The 17,442-nt window shown below is 45.2% G+C and overlaps 1 protein-coding gene across 3 annotated transcripts in view; it reads left to right on the top strand.

The window, feature by feature from the left end:
• The window catches only part of SRP68 (signal recognition particle 68), a 31,561-nt gene extending 14,119 nt beyond the window's left edge, over positions 1-17,442 (top strand). For 2 of the 3 annotated variants that reach the window (XM_032616213.1, XM_032616212.1), the window contains 8 exons: positions 4,745-4,843; positions 7,694-7,758; positions 11,372-11,528; positions 12,416-12,510; positions 13,463-13,592; positions 15,279-15,354; positions 15,813-15,865; positions 16,323-17,442. In XM_032616213.1, coding sequence (XP_032472104.1) covers positions 4,745-4,843; positions 7,694-7,758; positions 11,372-11,528; positions 12,416-12,510; positions 13,463-13,592; positions 15,279-15,354; positions 15,813-15,865; positions 16,323-16,550 — 903 coding nt within the window. In that variant the 3' untranslated portion in view covers positions 16,551-17,442. The remainder of the gene's footprint in view (positions 1-4,744; positions 4,844-7,693; positions 7,759-11,371; positions 11,529-12,415; positions 12,511-13,462; positions 13,593-15,278; positions 15,355-15,812; positions 15,866-16,322) is intronic. The other variant, XM_032616211.1, reaches the window with a different exon arrangement.

The raw sequence follows: 17,442 nt of genomic DNA on the forward strand, positions 1-17,442 counted from the left end.
TGTAGTGAATTACATTGATTAATTTTCAGTGTTTAAGCCAACCTTGAGTATCTGGGATAACCCACTTGGTTGTAATATGTTGTACTTTTTATTTATACGTTGCTGGATTTGGTTTGTTAATACTTTAAGAATTTTGCATCTGTTTTCATGAGAAAGAGTGGTCTATGATTTTCTTGTTTTGTATGTAATGTCTTTTTTAGGGTTGGTGTCAGGGTTATACATACCTAATAAAACAAATTTGGAGATGTTCCCTTTTTCTCTTTCTATGAAAGAGTATGTAACACTGGTATTTTTTTTTCCTTAAATGTTTGTTATAATTCACCAGTGATACCATTGGTCCTGGAGTTTTCTTTGTGGGAAGGTTTTTAAAATTTGGTTTTGCTTGTTTTAAACAAATACTATTCCTTTACAAGTTGTAGGGCTATTCAGATTTCCTGTTTCATCTCGTGTCAGTTTGGATTTTGTTTTTTTAAAGGAATTTATTAATTTCATGTAAATTGTTGATTTTACTGACATAGAGTTTACAATATTCCGTCATCATTTCAATGTTTGTAGAATCTTTTAAGTGCCTGGTTAATGTGCCTGTTGTGGTGAACACAGTTATCTGTGGTTTTTAAGCATCTTACAGTACGTTAGGATCACTTGAGTATCAGGGACCTTTAAATAGTTTGGTGGGTCAAAGAAAATGTGTATTAATCCCAGGAATCCCATTAAGGTTTTAACATTAAAACGGGGTGCGGGGGAATGGATTGGGAGATTAAGATTGACATATATACACTATTGATACTATGTATAAAATAGGTAACTAGTGAGAACCTACTGTATAGCACAGGGAACTCTATTCAGTGCTCTGTGGTGACCTAAATGGGAAGGAAATCCAAAAAAGAGGGGATATATGTATACGTATAGCTGTTTCACTTTGCTGTACAGTAGAAACTAACACAACATTATAAAGCAACTATACTCCAATAAAAATTAAAAAAAAAAAACATTAGAAACAGTTGCGTGCTATATCACACATATACCACCAGGTCAAGCCAGTAAATAAAGTAATTTAAGTGCAGTGTCAAAGTTTAGTTGGATCCTGAGATGTCAGGTCTAGCACGGTGGCTGATTAAATGTGTATTGAATTGAATGAACCGTGGGTTATTAAATGTGGGAAATGCCCTTTGGCCATTTGAGGCTAATCTCCAGAAGAGCTACTTGCTCCTTGGTGCCACTGTCAGATGATTTACCTGTTCTCCTTATTGTATCGAGTTGTTCTCTGCCCTGGAAACCAAGCACTCTGCCTGAGAGAGACAGGGCTTTTCACTGCAGTGTTTTCTAACCTGGTTGATGTTGGTGTTTGCCACCCTCTGGGAACTGGAATTCAGGAATTTGGTAGCCCCAGCTTCTTGCTTGCTTGTAGAGGTTTTTATGACGTTTAAACACTAAAACTGCAGTTTACTGAAAAGCGTGCAAGGAAGAAATAATTCAGGGAGATCATATTAAACTGCAAAAACTGGAGCTGAGGCTTAGTCAGCTGCCAAACTCCAGCTGCAAGATCCTTCCTTTCTCTAGCCAAGCTTTAGGATCTCATGTCTTTAATATTGTCTTACTTTATAATTTATTTCTGTTCTGCTTTGTTAGTCCTTGGTCCTACCTGAATTGTCACTGGTGGTGATTTGAGGGCATAAGGCAGCTCTTGGGTGGGGTGGGGGGTGGGCAGCTTTAAAGTCTCTGCAGGTTTCATGATTCTTATCCTCAGGCTATGGCTCATGTTTTAATGTTTGACTGGAAGGGAGATCATTTCCCCTTTTCTCTAAAAAAAAAAAAAAAATCTATTTTTAAGTGAGGTTTGTATCCTCTGCTACTCAAGTCCCATGTGTTTTTCACTAGACCTCACTGGGCTGAGCGAGGCTTGGTTCCCATCCCCTTGGTTCTCCTGCGAGTCTGGTGGAGAATGTGGTCTGACTTGCCTTGTTGTCTCTTAGTCACACCACCACCTTCCGGCAATATTTGTAGACAAGCGAAAACCATCTGGGAGCTCTGTTTTAAAGAGCTGGGGGTCTCTACCTCAGGACATAAGCAGCTGGTTTTAGTCAGCGTTGAGACGTGGTTTGAGGCTGTGGAAAAGCACATCCGAGGGTGTTTGAAGTTTTATAAAAATTGATCTTGAGTTTGTTTATTAGGATTGAGTAACACATTACTTCTGGGCTTCAGGTTTCTCTCTGTCATAGGCACACCTGGGAAAGGTCCAGGCAGACCGCAGATTCTCATGCAGGGGGTTTGCCCCTGTGTTTAGGAGCACATTCTTGTTGGTTCAGTGGCAAACTTGAGACATAAGCATGTGGATTCTGAGGGACCTTCCCTCTGCATAGGCATAGAGAGGCGTTTCTTGTTCCACTGCCCCTTCAGGATTATCTTAGCCTCCAAGATAGGTTTATGGAATAAGCGGGTAAGTAGCAAGATACGTTTCAGGCTTCCTGTTTGGAGACGTTCTGTCCAGCCCGGGAGAACCGTGAGAAGTTCTGCTCCGGAGATCAGTGGTCTCCACGTCACTGTGCAGTGCAGCTGCCATTAGGAAAACACGATTGACTGAAGTGCTCCCCTTCAGATAGGCTTTTTCCTTCATTGCGGTTTAAGACTTTTGTAAGATTCCCAATGGATCTTAGAATTTTCTGGAAGCAGAGGGAGAATTTGCTTATGTTCAGTACCTGGATGCAGAGGTTTCCTTACTCAAAGGGAACGAAGGTAATGCATGGCATTAAAGAGGTTTAGCATTTTAGACATCATTTTAATTTTTTTATTTGAGCCATTCCCTCCCTGTAGGAAAGGAGACAGATCCTGTGTAGCTGGTAAAACCAAATTTACTCTTTACTTACTTATACACCCATTGCCCTGACTGCCGAACCCCACCCATCTTAAAAGGGTGTCGGTGGCCTGTTTGCTGGATTGCGTGGTATCAAACTGATGCTGGAGTTTATCCGGCCTGCTCACGACGTGGCTCTGGTATGTGTGTGGTTAGTTCCAGGTCTGTTCGCATATCTTATTCTACGGCTGCTCCGTTACACAGGATCTGTACTTTGAAAAATTTGGCCAGTTTGATTAAATGATTATAAAGAATCTTGCTAACTTGAGATGCTTAATTAACAGTGTTTCGTGTGAGTGTGTTTCTCCAGAGCTGGGCTGTACTGTCCAGTATGTGGCCACTTGAACACATACAGCTATTTAAATTAATTAAAACTTCAGGTTGCTCAGCAGCCGCGTGCAGCTAACGATGACCACAGTGACAGTGCAGGTACCTCATTATCGCAGAAAGTTCTAGAGGACAGCACTGCTCTAGGCTTCAGTGAGTTAATGGTGGCTGTGTTTGCCTTTATAAGTGTGTAGAATAGCTGTGCCCCTGATTTGTTCCTAAGTTACTGAACAACAGGAAAGTCAAGTAACTTATAAATAGAAAAGTATGTTCAATTTATGTTGCGTAATTTACAAGGAAGTTTTTTCCCACGCTGGAAACTAGGAAAAACATAAGCGTTCTTAAGAGAAGAAAAGCTTTTTCTTTAAGCCACTCCCAGCCATCTCTTAAAGGAGTGGGTGGTACCAGGTTTTCTTTGGGGCTTGCTTGGAGGTCAGTTGAGTGTCAAGAGATCAGACTGGATGATAGTTTCTGTGGAAAGTCAAACATAATCATGAGAATGTTGATGTTCTAATGTCAGAGTGCGTCTGCAAGTAACACAAGTTCATTTGCTTTTTGTTCATTCCCACCTGCTCAGTCAGATTCTTTAGAATGATAATGTGGTTTGGCAGGTATTCAGTTAATGAATCACTTTTTGCCTTATCCCAGCCGGCTGGCAGAGGGTTGACACCCTATGCTTTGTCAACCTCATCTGCCCTAAAAATGTTCTCAGCATAGCTGTATGGAATATCTGAGGGCAGAATTTCTGTGATGAGGAGAACCTCATATGGCATTTAGGAGCAATATTTTTTTTTTTTTTTTTTTTTTTTTTTTTTTGCGGTACGCGGGCCTCTCACTGCTGTGGCCTCTCCCGTTGCGGAGCACAGGCTCCGGACACGCAGGCCCAGCGGCCATGGCTCACGGGCCCAGCCGCTCCGCAGCATGTGGGATCTTCCCGGACTGGGGCACGAACCCGTGTCCCCTGCATCGGCAGGCGAACTCTCAACCACTGCGCCACCAGGGAAGCCCAGCAATATGTTTTTGATTGGGTATTGATTAGTAATGCTACTCACCTGCTTGGACTTAAAAGAAATCCAGTACGTGCAAGTCCATTGGGTTACATTTGCAAGGAAAAGAAGCTTCTGCTGTGCTGAGCCTCAGTATGAGGTAGCAGTGCCCCAAATCTAGTCCATAAGGCCCCTCTAGGGAAGCCAGGTGCAGGTCGGGAGCAGAGGTAGAAGAGTTGGAGGAGAATAGTAGAAAGTTCTATGATAGAGGAAACATTAAAGCATCTGTTGCCTGACAGTTTAGATCAGTTATACAGATACTTTTTCAGTATGTTCACTTTATATTTTTATATATATATATTTCTCATTTCCATACAAATAAAGACTAAAACCATAAGAAAAATCATATATAATAGAGAATATTAACAGTTGAAATGATCTCCGATTCAGGCCATTTTTTGGTTGATGTGTGTATTTGTGTTTAATGGGAGGAATCAAAGCGATGTTATGCCCTCCTCCCATCAGAGTGCTATGTCTTACTCAAAAGAAAATCTTTTTACTGCCTTCTGCCTTTGTTTAGGCTGAAAGTGAAGAAACCAAGGAGCGTCTGTTTGAATCCATGCTCAGTGAGTGTCGGGACGCCATCCAGGCCGTTCGGGAAGAGCTCAAGCCAGATCAGGTAGGACTCTCAGCTGAGCCACGGGCTCTTGTTCTGGGCTGAGGTCCTCTTCAGTCTGTGTGTTGCATTCTCAGTGCATTGACTCTTAGCCACTGTTGTATTTAGGTGTGGTGATTGGCTAATGAACAACAGAAGCCTCTTCTGGGGTCCATCAGGTTGAGAAATTCTTTTGTCTATCCTGTTTCTCCTAATGGTTTCACGTATTACCTGTTAAAGCTTTGATCTCAAATTCATATCTCCAGGTGGATTTCTCCAGTGCTCCCTTTCTCTAATAATATCACTGTGATTCATTCAGCCATCTAGGCTGAAAACCTCAGAACCATTTCTGTCTCTTTATTCCCTGTCACCAAAAACCCTGTTTATTCTCCCTTTGTAACTTCTCTCACTTATTGTCCATTCCACCTGTTTCTAATAAGCCCTTTATATTATGCCTGGACTACCACAAAAGTCTCCTGATTGCTTTTCCTATCTTGGTTTCAGTTTGGTTTTCCAGACCTTTTTGCCAGAAGAACAGACTGAATCTCTCCAGATCCTATTTCACTGCCTACTTGTGAAAAAGGCCCAGTGGTTCTCTGAGGCCTAGAGCAGTGGTCGCTAAACTTCTATGATCATGTACCCCACAAGTAAAATTGAGCATTTATCTCTGATAACGTTTATTTATAACTTATATGCCTTATTACTCAACTGATTTGTGATATAGAAAATGTATTAAAATAAAGTGTTTAGAATTGAGATAGATATAAATAGAAGTTCTAGTTTTCTTCTTATACCCATACCCTGAGGGTTGTGTGCACCCTACTTTAGATACCACAGTGTCTAGCAAATACAGTTCAAACTCCTTGAGCTGGTATATGAGCCTCTGCTGGGTGTTTCTAGCCTGTTTGCAGTGTTGTACTTGGCTACTTCCCTCTGAGTCTTCTGCCTTAGGCTCTTGTACTCACTGTCTTATTATGCCTGTCCCACTGCAGTGCATTCCTTACACTGTTGTCCTTTCCCCCCTCCTCACACCTGGCTTCTTCCACTACCCTCTTCACCTGTCCAAACGCTGGCTGTCTTTCAAGGTGTGGCTCATAGCTCACTGTCTCTGAGAAGCCTGCCTACACCATCCTCGCCCACATTTCTCCATTTTCCAAATATCTCTGATACTTGCAGCTATAATTTTTGTTTGATAGTTAATCAAGCATTGCCTTTTTAAAATGAATTAATTAATTTAATTTTGGCCGCATTGGGTCTTCGTTGCTGCACACGGGCTTTCTCTAGTTGCGGCGATCGGGGGCTACTCTTTGTTGCAGTGCGCGAGCTTCTCATTGCAGTGGCTTCTCTTGTTGTGGAGCACGGGCTCTAGGCATGTGGGCTTCAGTAGTTGTGGCACATGGGCTCAGAAGTTGTGGCTCGTGGGCTCTAGAGCACGGGCTCAGAAGTTGTGGTGCATGGGCTTAGTTGCTCCACGGCATGTGCAATCTTCCCAGACCAGGACTCAAACCTGTGTCCCCTGCATTGGCAGGCGGATTCTTAACCACTGTGCCACCAGGGAAGTCCCAGTCAAGCACAGCCTTTTAACATTTTGTGTATTGTTTTGTATTTACCTTCTCGTTATATTTTTCTTAAGATTATAAGCATATTAAAAGTAACTATATATTTCTTTAATCATCTGCCGTAGTACCTTCTTTATGAAATATTCAATAAATGTATGTTGGGCTGTAGTCGCGTGTTTCCTCCTCCAATAAGCAGGCTTTATATATTATACTTCCCTTGATTGATTTAGCAGGTACATACAGAGCCCCAGCCTCTATCATTCACTTTGAATTCACAGCAGCTGAATTCAGCAGACACCTCACAGAATGTAATGAATATGGTGATAGCAAGGTGTTCCTGTTGCTGCTGTAACATTACCACAGACTTTGTGGCTAAAAACAACACAAGTATATTATCTTACAGTCCTGGAGGATGGAAGTCTAAAATGAGTTTGTAGGGCTGCATTCCTTTTGGAAGCTCTAGGAGAGCATCCATTTCCAGCATTCCAGAGAGTGCATTTTCCTGCATTTCTTGCCTGTTGTCCCTTCCTCCATCTTCAAAGCCAGCAGCATAGCATCTTCTCTCCTGTCTGTCCTCTGCTTCAGTCCCAGTATCTTCTCTATATTGTTGACCCTACTGCCTCCCTCTTATAAGGAGTCTCTGTTTGTGTTGGCCCCCCCTTAATCTTTAATTAAGAGATTCTTAACTTCATCACATCTGTAAGGTCTCTTGCCATGTAAGGTAACATCTTCACAGGTTCCTGTTAGGATGTGAACATCTTTAGAGGCCATTATTCAGCCAGCCACAAAGGCAAGAGCTAACAGCACAAGGCATAGAACTTGGGTCTAAGACACAGGTCTTAAAATGGAACCGAGGACCATGGACTGTCTGCCTTAATGCTTTGGGTCTGAACACTGGACGCAGTGGACAGGAAGCCTTACTGGCCATTACTCTGAATCCTCTTATTCAAGTCTGGTTTTTAGATGCCAGTGGCAACTGAGTGACCCTGTCATTCTAGAATATATGCAGTAGATCTCTGATATTTGAGGACCCTTAACTTACTAGAGTCTGTGCCTATATTCCAGGGCACTTGGGGGAACCACACCATTAAATGAGGTGGTCAACCTAGAGGGGTGGGATAGAGAGGGTGGGAGGGAGGGAGATGCAAGAGGGAGGACATATGGGGATATATGTGTATGTACAGCTGATTCACTTTGTAATACAGCAGAAACTAACACACCATTGTAAAACAGTTATACTCCAATACTCCAATAAAGATGTTAAGAAAAAAAAAATGGATCAGCCATTTTATCTTTACCTTTTCACTTTCTGCAGAAACAGAGAGATTATATCCTTGAAGGGGAATCGGGGAAGGTATCTAATCTTCAGTACCTGCACAGGTAAGGGTTGTGATGGTTTTACTTTTTAACATTGTATGATGTATCTTTGGAACAAAAGAGTATATATAATGTTTATGTACATTATAATTTATTGATACATACTAAAATCTGAATGCATCTATTCACATTTTATCATATGAGTTTTGAATTTGTATATTATTCTAATATACATATAATTTAAAATTTTTATACAGTGTAAGAACTAGAATACAGCCAATTATTTTGAAGCTCCTTGTGGCCCCACCCTTGCTGATTCCTCCCGCTCTTCTGGAGCTAACCACTGTCCTTCCCGTGCCAAGCTCCTAGAGTGACTCTCTGCTGTGTTCTGAATGTTTTACATTGTCCCTTTTATATTTGAGTTCAATTTCAACTCAAGTTTAATTCCATCTGGAGTTTATTTTTGAGTGAGGTAAGGCTCTATTTCACCTTTTTCCATGAGGATAATGGATTATTCCAGTGTATGATTTATTGACTGTTCTGTCCTTTCCCCACTGATCTGCAGGTATACACTCCATTTTCTCCTTGCGTGCTCTTTTTTTCTGGACTCTCTTCTGCTCCGCTGATTTATTTGTGTGTACTAGCACCAGCACCGTGATTTACTATAACTTTATCATAAGTCTTGGTATCTGGTCGAGCAAGTTTTCCCCACTAGGTTTCTCCTCAGGCATATCTTGACTGTTTTTCTCCCTTTTCTCTTTCATATGCATTTTTAAATCACCTTGTCAAGTTTAAATTTTTTAAGAGGTAGATCATTTTGTTTCACAGAAGAAAGGAGGAAGAGTGACATTTTTCGAACTTCCTGGGGAGAAATAAAATTACACTTCTCCTCAGATTCTCTTTCCATGTGACCTGGAAATTTTAATTTCTTAGTCACTGCTTATAACTTTTTAGTGAACCTGGCTGTATTTTTAGTCATTCGCGTGCCCCCCGCCCCTCTTTTATAAAAAAAAGCAAAACCATAAAAACTCCACTGCCTGCCTTAATCTCCATTCTTAGGGGATTTGGTGTTATGTGAATGCCACATTGACTGCTAGATGGCCCGGGTGCACAGAATATCAGCCAGAACAGCCCTTAGCCGTCTTCTGCTTCAACAACCTAAGGAGAAAGATGAGGCTCCAGGAGGTTAGGGGACATGTTGGTAGTTAACAACCATAACAAGGCAGAGGCAGTTGATCAACTTCCTAACCTTGAAAAACCCAGAGAGCTTCAGCAGGGCTCAGGAAACTTTCAAATTGTGAAGCCCCTTGCCCTTGGATCCATTCTCCCACCTCCACATGTGGCTAGTATCAGGATCATAATCAGTTAGGATCGGAAGCCAGCTTTGGGGTAAATTGAAGTCGAGAATCGGGTAGCTCTTGTATTTTAATAAAGATGTATCTGGACTCCTATACTACTCTGAATAATAGTTACTTTGAGAGTTTGATTTTTCTACAGAGCTTTAGAAAAAAACATCTCATGACCTTTCTTCCCATTTCTCAGAAGCATCCACTTTTGGGAATTCCCTGATGGTCCAGTGGTTAAGACTCCGAGCTTCCACTGCAGGGGACGTGGGTTCGATCCTTGGTCGGGGAACTAAGATCCCACAGTCTATGCAATGTGGCAAAAAAAAAAAAAAAAAAGCAGCAGCCACTTCTTTTTTTTTTTTTTTTTTTAATATTTATTTGGTTGCGCTGGGTTCTGATTTCGGCAGGCGGGCTCCTTAGTTGTGGCATGCGAACTCTTAGTTGCAGCAAGCCTGTGGGATCTAGTTCCCTGACCAGGAATTGAACCCATCCCCCCTGCATGGGGAGCATAGAGTCTTACTCACTGTGCCACCAAGGAAGTCCCTACTTTTAATTCTTTTAACAAATTCTTTTGCTATTTACCTCCATGTCTCTAAATGACATGCGTTATGTTGCTACTTGTTGATTTTTGGCTTTCAGCATTTCTTACCACTTTCCCCTACAGCCCTCTCTCACCGATTCTACTCCCACTCTTCACCCTGACCCCTCTTGACTTCCCATCTGACTCCTACACAGGCTTCCTCATTTCCAATGCCATTAGGTTAATTAATTAATTATTTTGGCGCACCGCACAGCATGTGGGATTCTAGTTCCCCGACCAGGGATCAAATCCGTGCTCCCTGCAGTGGAAGTGCAGAGTCCTAACCACTGGACCATCAGGGAAGTCCCGATTTTAATTTCTAAGAGCTCATTTGTGTTCTTTGAATATTATTTTAAAACAGTGTCTCATTCTAACTTCACAACCACAAAGTCTTCACTTGTCTTTCTGAAATTATTAATAATAGTTGTCTAAAGTTTTCTTCTCCCTACAAAGTTTGGTTCTTCCAAGTTGCTTTTTTTTCCCTTCTCAGTCTTGGCCCCTCCTATCTTAGTAGAGGTTTTCCTTAAGTGTCTGGTGATCCTTGTTCATCCACTCCTATTAATGACTGTGTCTTGTCTGTTGGGAGCTCTTGCATGGAGCTCCTCAGCTATGGTTTCACTGTAGGCACTCTGGGTCTGCGCTTTCACTGAGGACCCTGACTCCAGAATCTTGAAGGGTTTTTTTTCTTGGGCTGGTCAGATCCTCAGAATATATCGGGCTGTTCTTATTCTGGAAGCCGAGTAGGAGAAGAATGCTAGGAGGTCAGCCCTCAGAACTTGACAGTCTCTTAACGCCCCTGGTTCATTGTGGAGCCCCTGACCTCAGCTGTGCCTGTATCCCCTGTGCCCAGGCCTCTTTTATATCCTCCCTCTCCCAGGATGCCTCCAGCCTCTGCCACAGTAAGATGGGGATCTAGAGGCCTAAACACTTCTTAAGTAGACTTAAATAGTTACCATGTTTTTAATTGCCACATATTAAAGGACTTTCCAGATGGTACAGTTAAAATAAGCAGGCATCACACATAGTCTCTGGTATATACACACATTTAATATGCATAACCCTCCAAAGAGACTGTCCCTCAGTATTTTCTGAGAAGAGGAGGTCATCAGCGGAGCAGGAGCAGCTGCTGTGCATGTGTGCTGTCCTTGTAGTGTGGGCCAGGCGGGTAACCGCTCCTTGTTCCAGGAACTAGCTTGCCATCCATTAGTCATCTTAAGGACCAGCAGTGTCCTCTGAAATTAGTAGCTCTCTGGCTCTTTAATAAAGATACAGAGAGGGGCTTCCCTGGTGGCGCAGTGGTTGAGAGTCCGCCTGCCGATGCAGGGGACGCGGGTTCGTGCCCTGGTCCGGGAAGGTCCCACATGCTGCAGAGCGGCTGGGCCCGTGAGCCATGGCCGCTGAGCCTGCGCGTCCAGAGCCTGTGCTCCGCAACGGGAGAGGCCGCAACAGTGCGAGGCCCGCGTACCACAAAAATTAAAAAAAATTAAAAAAATAAAGATACGGAGGATATAATTCAAGCTAAAATCAGATTTTGTCATAAGGTTTCATTACTGCTCCCCTGCAGTTAGCCACTGAACAGCAGCCAGAATTGAAGGCCCTTGGAGTTTGAGGCCCAGGCCTGACAGCCCTGCGATATGACACCCCCTCAGCCCCATAATCCCCTAGGGCAGTCCCAGCTTGTGGTCCAGTGCTCTTCTCAGAACATCAGCTTCCCTCGTCATAACCTGAGCTGACATGTGGTCCATTCCAGCTACCTGACTTACATCAAGCTGTCCACAGCAATCAAGCGGAACGAGAACATGGCTAAAGGCCTGCAGAAGGCGGTGCTGCAGCAGCAGCCAGAGGACGACAGCAAGCGCTCCCCCCGGCCCCAGGACCTGATCCGGCTCTATGACATCATTCTTCAGGTGACCCTGGAGGGCTGGGAGTGCAAGAGCCTGTCCTGTGTTCGTGTTGGACACAAATGACTGAGCTTTGCAGAGCGAAAGGGCTGTGACAGCCAGGAGCTGTTAGTGTCTCGATAAAAGACAGAGGTCTTGGGCTTCCCTGGTGGCGCAGTGGTTGAGAGTCCACCTGCCGATGCAGGGGACACAGGTTCGTGCCCCGGTCCGGGAACATCCCACATGCTGCGGAGCGGCTGGGCCCGTGAGCCATAGCTGCTGAGCCTGCACGTCTGGAGCCTGTGCTCCGCAACGGGAGAGGCCACAACAGTGAGAGGCCCGCGTACCGCAAAGAAAAAAAAAAAGAGAGAGGTCTTGTTTTCATGCCACTTCAGCCATCCGTGAGCCCAATATTCAGACGTGTTTGTGTGTAAACACTTGTAAACCACAGGTATTCACTGAGCATTTCCCCTGTGCAGGGTGGTCTCCCGCATGCTGTGGAGCATCCTGGGACCTGAGGCCACTCTGCCTCGGCCCACTGGGAGCTCACCAGTGAGTAAGGTTGTGAGACCCCTGCACATCTGCACTTATTCGTGTAGATGCCACAGTAGTGGGCTGTCTGAAATGAGAGTTCAGAGCCGGAGAAATCCCCTCTAGCTGAGAGGGTCCAAGAAGTCTCTGAAGGAGGTGGAATGTGACTGGGAGAGAAAGGCCACGTGGGCTTTCAGTGTCAGAGAGGAGGGTGGAGGTGACACCAGATGTGGCTGCTGCTGAGTCACGCGTCACAGACTTTTTCCCGTTACTTGAAGCCTAGACTCTTTCGTTTTGCCCATGTCTATTCTCACAAGTCTTCTGTCAGACGATCAGTGCGAGGTCTCCTCTTCATGAGTTTTCTTGTTGCATCTGTTGTGCAGAATCTGGTGGAATTGCTCCAGCTTCCTGGCTTAGAGGAGGACAGAGCCTTCCAGAAAGAGATAGGCCTTAAAACTCTGGTCTACAAGGCTTACAGGTAAGTTCCTGTGGGACAGACAGGGCTCTCCTCTACCGTCCCGTGGTTCTAGAAGCCTTGGGAGTATGTCCCTGGAAGGTTGGGTATGTGATCAGAGAGCAGTTAGCCCAGCGTGTTCAAGGGAAGTTTCAGGTTGTGGCTGGGAGTTTCCAGTGCAGTTTTGCTCTTTGGAAAGGTTGGGGGAGCTGGAAAGCACATACATTACCTGTCTTCTCCCTTCCCTTTCCTCCCTCCTCCCAGTGGAAAAGGGATAAGTGTTGGAAAAAGCGTTAATTAGCAGAACCAGAGCAGCTGATTCAGGGTAACTGAACTGAGTTGGGAGAAAGCTCAGTGTCTCAGTTTCTTACATGCACCGTGCTATTTGTAACTTGGGAGTGGACTGTGTAGCAACATCGGGTCTAGACAGAATGGCTCAGTAGAGCCCTGAGTGCTTTTGCCCTTCCTTTTCTGGCCCGCATGCCCCTGTGCTTTCTGGCTCCTGTCAAAGGCCAGCAGCGCTCAGGCTCTGTTGATCCCAGCAGAGTAATTTCTGTTAGGGAGAGGTTTGTTTCTTTGGATTTGGTTTTTGAAAGACATGAGCAGAGGTGAATGCTTGCAACCTAGATGTGTGGGCAGTTGTGGGTGGGATTTATATCCCGGCAGCATCCCACCTTCCTGCCTGTCTCCAGCTTCTTCCCTGTGCCTTTTGGGAATTACCTCTTTTTTGCAGAGTCAACAGTAAGTAAAAGACAGTGGGTCAGCTTTGGACCTACCCTTGTCGGCTCCAATTTCGGGGACAAGTCTGCTGGTTAGGCTGGCAAACTGGAACAGTGAGAACGGTGGGATCTCCCATCCCAGGCAGTGAGCCTGAGGTTAAGAAACTTTACAATTTATTTAGCCTAAACAGCAAGGAAAGCCTTGATCTTGGGTGATTTTTGCTTAAGAACACTGTGGCTCTTTCCTTCCCCATCAGGTGTTTCTTCATCGCTCAGTCCTATGTGCTGGTGAAGAAGTGGAGCGAAGCCCTTGTCCTGTACGACAGGGTCCTGAAGTACGCAGATGAGGTGAATTCTGATGCCGGAGCCTTCAAGAACAGCCTAAAGGTGAGCTGTTGTTCTCTCCTGTTTTCCAAGCCCTGAGCACTTCTGCTGTGAGGCTGCCACGCCTTCCCAGACTGGTGCTGCCTGGTCAGCCATGGCATGTGGTACATCCCTGAGTGCCCAGGAGCTGCGGAGTGCAACTCATGGCAGCATTCCAGGCCCGAAGAGGACTCGGGTACTAAGAGGGACAGCCTTCCTCTGGTTAAAACAACCCTGGAGTACTATTCTCAGACTCGGCTACATGTTGGAATTGCCTGGGAAGATTTTTAAAAGGTGGATGTCCAGATTCCACCCTCAGAGATATTGGTTCTAATTGGTGTGGGATCTGGTATGAGCATTGGGGTCTTTTAAGCCCCTCAGTTGTTCTAATGTGTAGCCAAGTTGAAAACCACTGGTGAAGCCTTTCCACACAATGTGTGCCTGGACCAGCAGGAGCAGCATTTGGGAGTTTGCTAGAAATGCAGGTTCTCAGTCCCCACCCCAGGCCTGCTGAGTCAAAAGCGCATTTTGGCAAGACCCCCAGGTGACTTGGGTAAGACCCGCAGGTGACTTGGGTGTACATCAAAGCTTGCATGCTGATCTGGTTTGATGTAGTGATTGTTGAATGGCAGCTAGCTTTTTAAGCTTGTGGACTGCTGTGAGGTTATAGATTCTTAAAGCACTGGTCCAAGGAATCCATGTATATTTTATAAGTAGAGACTGTTTAGAAAAGCGGGCTAGGGTCACTCTTCCTAACATTGTCACAGCCAGTGTGAGAGGGGCTGCTGGTGGGGCACTCGTTTCTGCTTGGAACAGCCCTGGGCTCGAGGGTGGAGGAGAACTCTGGTTTCTGCCTTCGGAGAGCTTGTGGTTTTGCTGCAGCCATGGGACTTGCATAGTACCCACCTATGAATACAGAAGAAGATAGAGGGCGAGGGCAGAGAAATTGGAAGGAGTACGTGGGAGGCGGCTGTGGGCAGAGGGTGGGCTGGCGAGTGTAGCAGTGTCATCTGGTAGCGTGTCGTTGGAATGTGGAAACAAACCAGTGCGGATGGCTTATCTCCGGAGAGAAGTAAGAGGCATTTTACAAAAGCCCATCTGACCTAATGTGACGGCTGGTTTCAGGGGAAAGCGTTAGGGAACAGAGGCGTAGGGGATTCAGCAGTATCCAGACCTAGTCAGATCTTTCCCAATTTGCCGAGTAAGAGGCTGAGGCAAGAGAATTGCCCTTGTAGAAGGGGTCAGTGGGTAGGGGCTTAGGCCCTGGAACCAGCCGTCCTAGTTCTGAAGCCCTGCCCTACTGCCACTGGGAATGTGACTGGACACGTTCTTTGGCCCCTCTGTGCTTTAGTCTTCTCATCTGTAAAATGCAAGTACAAACTATCTCAGGATTATCGCGAAGATGAAATGAACAGTTATGTGAACTACTTAGAGCAATGCCTGGCACATAGTGCATTTAGTATATGATTAATTTATTAATATTATCCTTGTTGTCATTATTATTTCCAGGCAGTATTACTTAAGCCATGGCATAGATTTCTCCCTTTGAAACAGGCTAGTTTTTGTGTGTTGTTTCTTTTAATAGGGAGACCATTTTAAAAAGTCTAAAATTCATGAAAATACCAGTGGGGTCACTTAGCTCAGGTTAGTGTGGTGCGCTTCTCTGGCCTGACTCCAGCTCACGAGTCCCCGTTTTCCACATTGTTACAGGACCTGCCTGATGTGCAACAGCTCATCACGCAAGTGAGGTCGGAAAAGTGCTCTCTGCAGGCGGCCGCGATCCTGGGTGAGCCACCTGCCTGTTCTCTGCGGCCTGTCTTCTCAGACTCCCCTTCACTGCTGCTCCTCTTCTCTCCCACCCCCTATGCCACTGTTTTAAGATTGAAAGGGGCTGTTTGGGTTAATCTGTAAGTAGTTTTTCCTGCCATTCCTTCCGCCCCGTTGAGGCATCAGGTTATGTGGAAGAATTTAGAGGAACGCTGTTGTACTGTCCGTCCTGCCTATCCGTGTCTCTTGCATTCAGTGGTGCTCGCTTCGCTGGGCCGACCACATTGGTTCTGGGGTTAGTTGTCTGTTATCTGCGCTGCTTCTCTCTGAGTTTGGACTCAGGAGGGAGAGGGCTAACTCCCCACAGATCCGCTACTTTTGCTCTTAGGATTTAGAACCCAGACGTGTGATAGGTGTCATTCGTGACTATAGTGTGTTATAAGTCCCTGTTCTTACTGAATCCTGTGAAACTTTCAGATACAAATGATTCCCACCAAACAGAGACCTCTTTTCAAGTCAAGGACAATAAGGTGAGTCTGGGCTGTGGCTTTTGAGGAATAAAAAGGATTCATAACTTATTAGGAATGTGTACTCATTTGTAGAACGAGGACCCTAAATCTCTAAGTGAGCACCCTACTTCCCTCCCTTCTTTTACTCAGGACCTGAAAGCTGCCTATGTGAGATTTGTCAGGTGTCATCTAGATGGTCCCAAATGGAGTTAGGAACCTGCTGTGTGCCCTGGCTACGAGCTCTAACTCGGACATCGGACAGGCTTATACCTCAGTCCCAGCCCACCTCTCCCAACCTCTCTAGATTTCAGTGACTCTCAGTTATAAAACGAGGACATGATAGCCCCTCATGGGAGGTTTGTGGGGATCGAGTGAGATAGCACATATGAGCTCTGAACTGGGTGCTCGGCCCATAGTGAATGTTCCACCAGTGGGCTGTGATTAACATCTGGGTTCCTGCTTTTGGTTTGACTTCCAGCCCCTGGTCGAACGGTTTGAGACATTCTGCCTGGACCCTTCCCTCGTCACCAAGCAAGCCAACCTCGTGCACTTCCCGCCGGGATTCCAGCCCATCCCATGCAAGCCTTTGTTCTTTGACCTGGCCCTCAACCACGTGGCTTTCCCACCTCTTGAGGACAAGTTGGAGCAGAAGACCAAGAGTGGCTTCACTGGATATATCAAGGGCATCTTTGGATTCAGGAGCTAACCAGGCTTTTCCTTGGGGGCAGGGGGAGATTCTGACTCTTAATCTGTATTGTGAGAAAACCCCAGCAGCTTCCATGATATTAAATCCAGGTCTGCATTGGCCCAGGGCAGAAGTTCAACATCCTCAACCCTGCATTCCTATGTCTTGTGTGTTTGTACACTTCCATTCTTAACCAGGGTGCTAGAAGGGCACTCTGTTGTCTTCTGATAAATATGTGTGGGGTCCTGTGTCTGTCCCCTGCAGGAGGGGCCCCTGCCATCTGGTCTCATGTGAGCCTTTGGTCAGTAATGTGGTCGTGGGGGTCCACACCAGGCACAGATTGGGGCTGGGAATGTTCTGTCGTGTTTCTTCAGTGCCATGGATTTGAAATGAACTCATTCTTGCTGTGAGCATCCAGAATCCCTTGAAGAGTGTGTCCGTGACTAGGAAGCATTGGCAACCTTATTCCCCTTCACCTCCCAGTGAAAGTTAAGAAGTTTCAGAACAAGCAAAGAGCTCTATTTTTAGAAGAAATATGTTAAGCTCAGAAATAATGAAAACAAATCTTATATTAAAAGGCGAAGATGCTGGATACTGTGCCCGTTCTTTGCACATCCTCATTCACGTCTGGGCCCAGCTCTCTCCTCGGGAACCTTGTTGCGAGATCCTGTCGTCATGTGGATCCTGACTTCCTGGCAGCGTGGGTGTGTCTGATGCCTGATAAGAGCGATAGAGGCACTGTTTCTAAGGAGTTCTCAACCTGCAATTTTTAGATGCCATTGTATTTTCATCACTTCCCTTCCTTACCCTTTATTTTTTCTTCGTCACTCATTTTTATTTCTATTATAGTATCAATAATAGGAGTCACAAAAGTAATGTAAGAAAGCAAGGAATAAAAGTGACTTAAACGTGA

Source organism: Phocoena sinus, chromosome 20, assembly GCF_008692025.1.
Source record: "Phocoena sinus isolate mPhoSin1 chromosome 20, mPhoSin1.pri, whole genome shotgun sequence".
NCBI lineage: Eukaryota > Metazoa > Chordata > Mammalia > Artiodactyla > Phocoenidae > Phocoena > Phocoena sinus.